A 10,494-nucleotide genomic window follows, 5' to 3' on the forward strand; every position below is an offset into this window, starting at 1 on the left:
GGCAAAGCTGTACAGGAATTCAAGGCAGTATCCACTTTTACCTTCAGATTATAGAGAAGGTAAGAAATCTCGATTATGAGGGTAAAATTGCAAGATCTCGCAACCTCTCGCCATGCTTTCAGTCCTGATTTCTTTTATGTCTGTGTGGTTTCTGCTAGAATTCCATGTGTCATTGATGAGAGAGGGCCTGCATGCAATTTTTCGTAAGGCGTAATCAGGCCTTTTTTTAATAATCCGTAGGCAGCTGCCCAGGCCCCCAAAATCATCCTCCGTAGTGACCACTGGCTCACTTTCGCTTGCTAACCACGGATTATCAAGTGGTTAACAAGCGAAAGTAGTGTTAAAGCCAGCTTGAAAGTAGCCATCATGAAAGTAGTGAGCTCATTAGCCGTAAGCCGTAATTGACCCGCTTTCATTCTACGTAAAGCGTAGGCAGTAATGTCTAAGCAGATCCTACGGTGCGATAATATAGTATCAAAGCTGGCCAAGGAGTATGGCCGGCCAAAGGGAGTCAAACGGGCACGGTGGGTTTGATACCATATTACGTCACCTTGGATCTGCATGGAGATTACGTAGGCAGTTACATTTTAAGCAACGTAAAACGTAATGCATATAGTAAAGTGTAGGCTGAATACCGGCAAAATTTACTCCTCAAAATGCAGGAAATGGCGTTTCATAGGGTCAAGATTTCGAAATTTCCTCGTGCCTTCCTTGCGACGCCTCGCACCTTGGGCGCTTGACAATGTGAAGATATGTCGGGGGATCGCCGCCCTCAGAAAACCTTCTGAACTATATCAAGTTGGTTATATAAATTTCATTAAATTTAGCATTGTCAAGCAGAAAAAAATGCTCCTCAAAATGCAGGGCATAGTGTTGAAGTCGTTTGGGAAGCCTCGGTGTTTAACATAATTCGTAATAAGCTCTGAAAATTTGTCGTAAATTTGACGAAAATTTGACTTAAAAACTCTCATCGCCGATGATGAATTATTCATAAGGCCATGTTGATTTGATTATATGGATGACATCCGCGCTCGCACCAATTTTCGGCCGTTTCCAAAAAAAAAAGTTTTCGACCACACAATAAATGGTGCAAAGCTGCTGTAAAATGAGCACAAATATTCCGTAGATTGAAAAAAAAGTATCAGAAAACAGATAACTAATGCCATAGAATGCCAAAATGAATCTAAAGACAGTAAAGTCAAAGAATAAGATGTGAAAGGACAGAAAGAATCTACTGTTGCTAGGGGGGGGGGGGGGGGGGTATCAGTACAGAAAATTCAGGTCCCGTTCAGGTCCAGAGGATCATTTTCAGGTCCGGATCTGAACCTGGACCTGATTGTCTGTGGAAACTTGAGAACTGGCAATACTCAAAACAATGGTAATTGGTCAGTTTTGCTACAAAGTAATCTGTTTGGTGGATTATTGGACTCCCACTGGCATTTAAAAATCCCATCTCCAAGTAATAAAGGCTAACTGTCTCTGTACCTTTGACTGCAGAAACTTATAAACGTAGGTACAACTGACTATAAACTCTACTTGACTTCGCTCTTGTTGTCTTCTTGGCCCCCGGTAAGACCCCAAATGCCTGCCGACATAGTGTGTCCATTTTGTAATTGGCGAAACCTGTTCCTCTGATTTTTTTTCCAGGTATGTTTTTTTTTCGGATTGGTCCAGGAAGAAAAAAAATGTCTTGCACCCGTATAATGTACTGGTCCCTACACCTAACTGTTAGTATACCATACTATGTGTGTTGAGTCCTATGTTCAGCCTTCCTGGCCACTTTGATTTCATACTGGAGGCAACTTTTTTTTTGGCCAAACTTTTTTTTTATTCGCTCGCTCGCATCAGTTTTGGAGTTCCCAGAGGATGTCATCCATATAATCAAATCAACATGGCCTAATCAGCGACGAAAGTTTTGCGTAATGCAGGCCCTCATGAGAAGAGGGGGAATTTATTCCCCTTTGCTCTTAATTGGTTTCGTCCAGTGACCTGATTATGTAATATGTTTACTTATTGTTTTGTCCGCCACACTTGCTTGCTTGCTCGTGACATACGGATTCTTCTATGAGTAAACATGTGCACGGTTCCACTTTCCTTAGGTCACAGGAGACCACGCTGGATATCTAGTGGAGCTGACATGTCACCAAGACCAGAAGAAGGGGTACGTTTTTATTAGATTATTATCAGTTGTGTGCCCTATAAAACTCATACTTGTACATGTCTTGTTAGCTTACCGTGGGTCCTGGGACTCTAGTTAGGGCCGTCATATATAATAGTAATCAAATCAACTACAATCTACTACTAAATATCATAAAGTAATAAGGACCTAATACGAAAATGTGAATTTCTGATGCAGTACCCTGGAAAGCCACCAGGAGCCCACAATGTACTAATTTCTTTGATAGGTCTACATTTTTGTATGTCTAACAACATTCGATGACAATCTATCCAAACTTCAAATTGAAATTCTTTAACCAAAAGCATAACCTAAAGGTAACAAAAAAAGAAAGCTTAAGTTCAGTTACACAAGATAACGGTTATCTTGTGTTATATAGTTTATTTTACTTGAATTATTTTATAACCATCATTAACATGTCAGTACCTATTATTATCAAGCCAAGGCCACAGCAAGTAAATTCTATGGATGACATTAATGCTCATTAATTTTTGCCTGATTTTAAAAATAAATTCCCTCAACAACATACTAGTAATACTGAAATGGGAAAATTTGTCATGTATGATGTAGCCATGATTGTAATATAGAAGTGGCACAACAACTAACAACTGTGTATAAGTACAACTAGCTTGATAGTTGCAAAAGTTGAACCACTTCTGCACTAGGGTATGGAAGCCATGAGTGTAAGTTGCCAACTTGTTAATGGTGTCACTTTCACTACACTAAGTGCCCTTCTTGAATACAGGAACAAATGCCTTTGGTTGCTTGTGATACCATGTTTTGTCGCTTCAATTCTTTTTACAATGTTTATAGAAGATCTGTTTTGAAAATCTATCCATCTTGTTTTTTTTTTTTTTTTTGTCATCTCTCATTTGCAACCCTTAGGGGATATAATTCATAAAATATACTTACTCTGGCCTAATGCAAGGTCTTGTGGTGCCCATGACAATTATGGTCAATGAGGTTTCAGAGTTACCACCAACAGTTTAAACTAAGGGACATTTATTACCTCAGCCGGTACTGAAGTACTCAGATTTGGTTGAGTTTTTATGTGGCCACTCACTGTACACAGATTGTTTTGCTGTCAATTGCCAGGCTGATGAGGATCAAGTCTGGACTCTGTTGGCCAAACCCAGCATGTGGAAGAAAGATCACTCAGCCTGGCATAGCCGGTAATATAGAGGAATAGAGGAAGTGATAGATTGTATAATCAGTCAACACCCAATCAGTAAGGCATATATTTGTGTATTCAAATAACACTGGACATCAAAAGCTATAGGCCTAGAGATGGTTACTGTTACAACCAAATGAAAGTATATTTCATGCAATGATGATTGAAAGATGACCTGTTTCACACAGGGTGAGGTACATCCCAGTCGGAGCTAGGAGGGACACCTTCTGCACCTATGCAAATATGACGATGGGGGACCAAGACTGGGGCTGCCTCAACACCAGCATGTCAGACATGGCCTTTAGGTCACTGCTTGTAACCAAGCAGCTGGAGTTTGAGAGGGGCCCTCAGCTCAAAACAAGAAGGGGGACAACAGTTGTGGGAAAGGTCAAAGATGAAGATATCTGGATCTTCAACACTCAGGTGTGTTTTTTCCTAGTACTTGGTTATTATCTTAATATCATTAAGTTTAATAAATTCCTATTAAATGCTACTGAAACTGTGTGTGAATAACATGGGTGAGCCTTTTACTGCTCTTTATTCAAACCTTATGTCACACAGCCAGGTGAGAGTGTGACAATGATTATGTGGGTCAGGTATGACAAAAAATTAAGAACCAGAAGAGACTGCAATAGTTGCGAGCAAATGTGTGTATATTTGCTACACCTGTATTGCCCCATACACAAAAATTGGCGATCCCAAACAAAGTCACATATTTATGAATGCCTCTTGAAGATCCACCAAGTAAAATTATGGACTATTCTAAAACACCCGATACAAGTCAACTACTGTACACCAATTCTGGAGCCCCATCCCCTGTTCAACCATCGTAAAACAAAGGTGGGCATGAGTGCTTGGTCACTGACAAGCAGATGATACTTGTCGCTTCTTTCATGTTTCTACTGGCCCCAGTGTACATAATGTTTATGTCTCCTTTTTTATGTCAATGCTTTAATTTGTGTTTCAGTGAAACCTCTTCAGACTTCTATATGTTAGTTGAAAATTGTGCTACATAGGCTTCACAAAATTTACTTTCTTGGTTCTCGGATTAAAAAAAACAGTTATGCTAGATTGGAATATCGATTCATGCAGATAGTAGGAAGAAAGTCTTTACTCATGTAACTTAGGGGACTCGAACAGAGTTAAAAGATATCCTCTATGTCCTCTATTATATTTCACTATTGCACATAAAAAATGTAAGAGAACCAACAAACTAACTTGATGTGGCCTTAAGTTGAAATAGTTGAAAAGTGATGATGTAAGCTATCATACTGTACTTGAATAGTTTGAGATGTATGCCCAATCATATAACTTGACATGTGCAACAGAATGTTTCAGAAAACCACACAAAATGATTGCTATGTTTTTAATTGCTGATATGCTATTGCTAATATGATCAAATACATGTATGGACATTTTGCACTAAAAAAGATCACAGGTTACTTTGTAGGTATGCAGCTTTATTTAATCAAGGACGTTGATTTAATCCAGTTATCATGGAAACATGATGAAATACACATACTTATTTATTACATTGTGTTTCATTGTCAATGTTCTAGGTCCAGCTTAGAGCTGAAGAGAATGACCAAGGGAAAATGTGTGTTTCACGGTTGAAGCCAGATGAACAACCGTACATACTGCTGCCATCCAAGAACAGTGAGTGGGAGGCCAAGATCAGCCTGCCACTAAAGCTGCAACCAATGAAGGATGCTGTAGTTGTGAGTATATTGGAAACTGTACCAGCATATTCCCTTTTGCATACCCAAATGATACAACTACAGTAATAAAGCAACTGGAATGCATCAGGACACTTGTTATTTTCAACATGACATCCTAATTATACAGTTATACATTATGTACAAGAACATGACCATAATGTATCAACGAACTCAGATGAATGAAAAATTATTCCCTGACAGTGGTCAACCCAGAAAAATTAAGGCCTAACAATGTACTGATGATATGAGCATATCTAACCATAATATAAATCTTACCCTTACACTAGACTTTACATTTATTCATTCTTGAAGAAACACAGCAGGGTTACTATGCAATAATGTCATGATACATTAATGATTATTGCTTTCCTGTGGTAGGGAAAATCCCAGCACCTTTGTCAACAAAAGCTCAATACAGATGAATTGAAACAGTTTTAATTTCTTTATTTTCACCAGTTGATGAGGACAGCGTTCCAGCACAATTTCATCCCCGCCATGTTTGTCCTTGGGCATGGAGTAGTATCCATGAATGCAGAGCTCGTGGCAAGTAGGCTCGACTGCTGCCCGGTGACTGTAGCAGTGGGGGCAAGTGGCCTGGGAAAGACCATGGCACTGAAGACTGCCCTCAGCATGATCGGTGAGAACATTTTGCATTGTTTGATTATCATCCAACTGTACTACTTACATGTCTTAAGTCAAAATTGTAACCTTACATGTGCAATGTAGCACTTGTGTAAGGTATCTACCAGACTAAATGTGTGTGTGTTGAAGTATGAACTTCCCCTTTTTTACACATGATACATGATCTTACAAGTTGTTCCTGTTATTTGCTGTTCTTCCTGTCCTGTACTATGGATACAGATTTACATATCAGGCAGTCTTTTACCTCAATAGCCAGGCTCAATTATTTGATGAAAGAGTAAAACAATATACCATATGAAATCAAAACTAATGCCACAATCATTATGTCTCGAAATTAGTCTTTGTGGTATCCTGTGTTTAATTCTTAGATGAAACAAGTCACTTTGCAATTGAAGATCAGACTGATGCTTCAGACTTTCATAATATTTTGACATTCATTAATACGTTAATTTTGTTTTTAATGGTCCATTTCTGTCAATGGGGGGGGGGGGGTTCTTGAGAGTAGTATATCAAATAAGGTACATGTGCTTTTTAAGCATTGTCTGATATTATAAACTTTCTTGCCTCATCCTCTCAGGGATTGGTGAGAATGGATACCTGCGTCAGTTTAAGAGAGAGGCAGTAGTGTCACTGGCCAGCAGATCAACACTCGGCTGTTACCTGGATGACCCTAACACACTTGAAAACAGAAAAGAGGCAATAGTAGACTTCTTTGGCATGGGGGGGTTCTTCACCCTGTCCAGAGGACGGGAGTCCGCTAGATGCGGGCTTTTCATGACTGCAAACAACCCTCTAGAGGACCACGAGGAGAGGTGAGTTTAATAATTTCTTTTATTCTATCAAAAGAACTGTTTCGTAAGTTTCAAAGGTATCATTGAAGTACATGTATTTGATAAAATGACATAAATGTGATGATCATATTGAGTATTCGTCACTTTATAATGACTTGTTAAGAAATATGATTAATGTGAAAAAACTGGATCATTGTTTAGATTGTACAGTTTAACCATTAGTGGGAAAAAGGAAAAGGCCTTCATCATCATTTCTATGTCATACATCTTAAATTTGTGTTTTTAGCCACATAATGTTCTCCTTATAATTTAAGCAGAGTTAAACTGTTGTATTACATGTTTGGCAAAATTGAAACTTGAAAAGCAAATGGCACTAACAAAGGCATTAATTTTTGTAATCTAAGGGACCTGAGAAGGCTGATATACATACCATTCAGCGAGCCCAAAATCGGTGACACAGGCGGGGCGGAGGCTAGGGTGAGCCTGAAGGAGATGAGGGACAAAGAAGCCTTGTCATCTTGCGTGCGGACCCTTGTCAGGATTGGGCTCCTGTTCAGGGACAAGGGGTGGAGAGAAGTGCAGCGACAGGCCGATGAGTGGGCTAGGGGGATGCCACATGTTCTAAGGGACACGCTGGTCAACTACAGTGTCCTACACTGGTCCACTTCCAAGGTGAGCTACCTAAAACTTAATGTGGTTTGAGCAAAATTTTTTTTTTAATGTACACCAAATTTAATTTGCAAGTTCTTAAAAAGTATTCTAGCTCTTACATTCTATCTGAAATCTCTCTATATATCAATTTATATCATAAACCTTGTGTTGCCCTGAATTTGAATTTCAGCTATGCCGCAGGCTTGGTGTTCCACAAGAGGAGGTTGACAGTTTTTGGGAAGAGCAGCTACAACCGTTCATTGCCAACCATATGCAAGAGCCAAGCTGGGAGCTGAAAGAGGCACCATTGGTTCTCAGTGGAGTTCGAGAGAGCATCAGGGAATGGGTTTCCATGAAAAACAAGAAGGTGAGCTTAGTCTGCAGAAATAGCATTTCAAAGGGTCTGACTTTTAAAAAAAATTCAGGAGAGCATGTCCCCTGACCAGCCAGAACTGCCCTTGCGCCTTTGGTGCTCCACATATTGAAAATTCTTTTAGCAATATTTCACATGCCATATGCAATTTGCAGCCATCCCCTCTAAGGTTACATAACAAACCCTGTTTGTACTAATGTTGTTGGCGATCATCTGACTAGTCAATACTGCCTGTGTTATGCTTAACAAAGCACAAAAATTTACCCTATACCATTACAATCCTTCCTGAATTTTAAGCTTAAGTGTTGTCGGCTGTCCTGAATTTAGCATAAAGCATAATCAGAACCCCCATGCAGACCCTCTTCACAGTACAAAAGATATCGTAAAAGAAAACATAAGAAGGCAAATTATTCTAAAATTTGTAACAAAACTTTTGTCCGGCACAACCCTGCTAATGTTACATTCAATATAACAGCAGCTATGAAAAAACAGCACTGGTGCATTCTGGAAGAGCGCAGTGGATACTTCAAAAGGATAATTACGTTGGTATAAGACTGATCTATAATTGATGAACACAGACACACTAAAAAAATTATTCTCATGATTATCCCTATATTTCTGAACATTGGCTACTTCTTCTGAGAGCACTGCTTTTTAGTCCTAGTCAGAGTTTCAGCGGGATAATTGGGCTAAGGGATGAAAGTCAATTTTGTGAAGTCCTATAGTCCTTTTATTACGATCTCCATTAGTGTAAAATTATCATGACACTACTCTTCCTGGAGTCATCAAATGACAAAGTTGACAAAAGGTTATCCAGAAACACAAGACCTGTCCACTTTCTCTTTACTTGAAAATTTAATCCCCACAAACTTGAATTCATTTACAGAAATGTTGCACCTTAATGTAATTCATCTGTTGGGTAGTTAGAGGGGAGGGGTCAGAATATTGTTGTCATTGTTGTAGTATGATTACTGCTGCCTATAAGTCCAAACTCAATATCAAGTTGCAAATTATTTTCATGGATTGAAAACATTATGTTATCTGTATCTGTAGAACCAGAGCTTCTTTAGTTGCTTCTGAGTACCCCTTTGAATTAGCTTTAATTTGTAATCTGTAACGAAAGTTCACCTTTATCCGTTGGGTAACCTATATTCGCTGTATTGAAACCAGGGGGGGTTTAGGGATATCAAGTGGATGGACAGTGGTTTGAAAGTGCAGTATTTTTTAAATACAGCTTGTTTACCCATTTAAAACCACCGTCCGTCGCATTGACATCCCTAGATACCCATTTTTTTAAAACAACGGATAAAGGTTACCTCGCGGATAAAGGAGAACTAGCGTTACCAATTATGTTTATAAATCTCTCAAGGAGCTGATGGACAAAGTGAGAAAGGGCAGGATCAAGTACGGTGAGGGTCCAACTGCCCCGCGGGTGGAGAGCTTGTTGGTGGCCACCGATACAATTGATGAAGTCTCAGGTGGCATCCCATGGGACACCATCCGGAAGCTCTTTGATGCAAGTGGTGAAGGGACGGCACATACTATCCCCTACTCGCTCAATGAAGACAAGAATAAGAGGAAGAGGTATGTTGCCTTCAAATGGATGTGCTTCAGCCAGGAGCAACAAGAGTTGGTTTTTGGTTACAATTATCTTGTACTGTTTATAAAAAGTGGACAATACGTCCAGTGAATACTCAATTCCCAAGGAGGTTTCAGACAAAATACTCCAGACTCCATATATACTGTGTAGTTGCTAGCTCCCCCACAATGTACAAAGTACTTATTAAGTCAATGATAAGAAAAAAAGATGCAGTTAACAGTTTCTTAAATGCAGAATCATCAGTCTTGGAAAGCACTCAAAACCTGACAATTGCCTTTTGAAACCAAGTATGTCTTGTGACTGAGAGACGCTGAAGCCCATGGCTCTCAGGATAAGCCTGCTGCTGGAGTCCAGCCTTGTTTGCCATGTTCCACTCCCGGGTAGTGACCTTCGGGGGCGGAACAAAGCAACCAAGGCTGGACTCCAGGCTACTCAGGTTGACATCTAGTCGGTTCCGAATGCAAATGAGTGTTATAATGAGGGTATATAAATTGAACTGTTATAATGTTACACCTAAAGATTAGTGCTTGTGCTAAATCTTGTGGAAAAAGAAAATACTGTGTCTAGAAGATCCACCAGATTTTTCACCAAAAGTAGAACATCTGCATAATGCCTTTGCTCAATGAAAGTGTACACTATAAACTAATTGCGATGATATATAACTTCTGTTATGCAACACAAATATGCAATGTAGTTTAACTAAAATTTGACTGGCAATTTTATTCTTCCAGCACTATGCAGAGATCCAGGTGAGGATCCGGTGAGGGCATATGAAGAAGACCTGGAGCACATGGCAGATGCATGAAATGGTAAAATCACCTTTATAAGGTCATGCTTTGGTTGTGTGTGTGCATGCGCGTGCGTGTGTGTGTCTGTGTGTCCGTGTGTGTGTGCCTGTGTGTGTGTGTATACACGTGCATGCATGTGTGTGTGTGTGTGTGTGTATGCCATGGTGTGTGTTGCATCATTTGTATGAGTTGGTGTGTGGACATAACATGTAGCTGTAGACAGTTATTTGTTATATTCAGTGTAGTATATCATAATCTCACTGTTCCTTGCATATTCTAAAGGTCTCGTGACTAAGATATTTAAAGAATTAGAGAAATTATCACCAGTTAAGATTTTAGTTAACATTATGCATCAGAAGATTCCCTTTCAAATACATTGTTAATGATTTTCCAGGATACCAGAAGATAGAAGATAGACTGCCAGAGTGTCTACATCACAAGGTACAAGTGGCCTACCTGCGTCAATGCTGTGATGCTGCCAATCAAAGTAGACAAACATCTCCATCACAAACATGTGTCTTATGTTGTTGAACGCGGTGTACACATTATATTGAAGTGTACCAGCTAGGCCACCTACATGTATT

At 39.5% G+C, this 10,494-nt stretch overlaps 1 protein-coding gene across 1 annotated transcript; it reads left to right on the plus strand.

Annotated features, from left to right (window-relative positions):
• The first annotated feature begins 3,533 nt into the window (after positions 1 to 3,533).
• LOC118427083 lies at positions 3,534 to 9,570 on the plus strand. The gene is made up of 8 exons (XM_035836719.1): positions 3,534 to 3,770; positions 4,907 to 5,065; positions 5,522 to 5,702; positions 6,285 to 6,519; positions 6,903 to 7,170; positions 7,340 to 7,516; positions 8,892 to 9,155; positions 9,430 to 9,570. Exons 1-8 carry the CDS (start codon positions 3,591 to 3,593, stop codon positions 9,568 to 9,570), a joined length of 1,605 nt encoding a protein of 534 aa, XP_035692612.1. The 5' UTR covers positions 3,534 to 3,590.
• Positions 9,571 to 10,494: the final 924 nt, after the last annotated feature.

Source organism: Branchiostoma floridae, chromosome 12 (genome assembly GCF_000003815.2).
Source record: "Branchiostoma floridae strain S238N-H82 chromosome 12, Bfl_VNyyK, whole genome shotgun sequence".
In the NCBI taxonomy this organism is placed as follows: Eukaryota; Metazoa; Chordata; class Leptocardii; order Amphioxiformes; family Branchiostomatidae; genus Branchiostoma; species Branchiostoma floridae.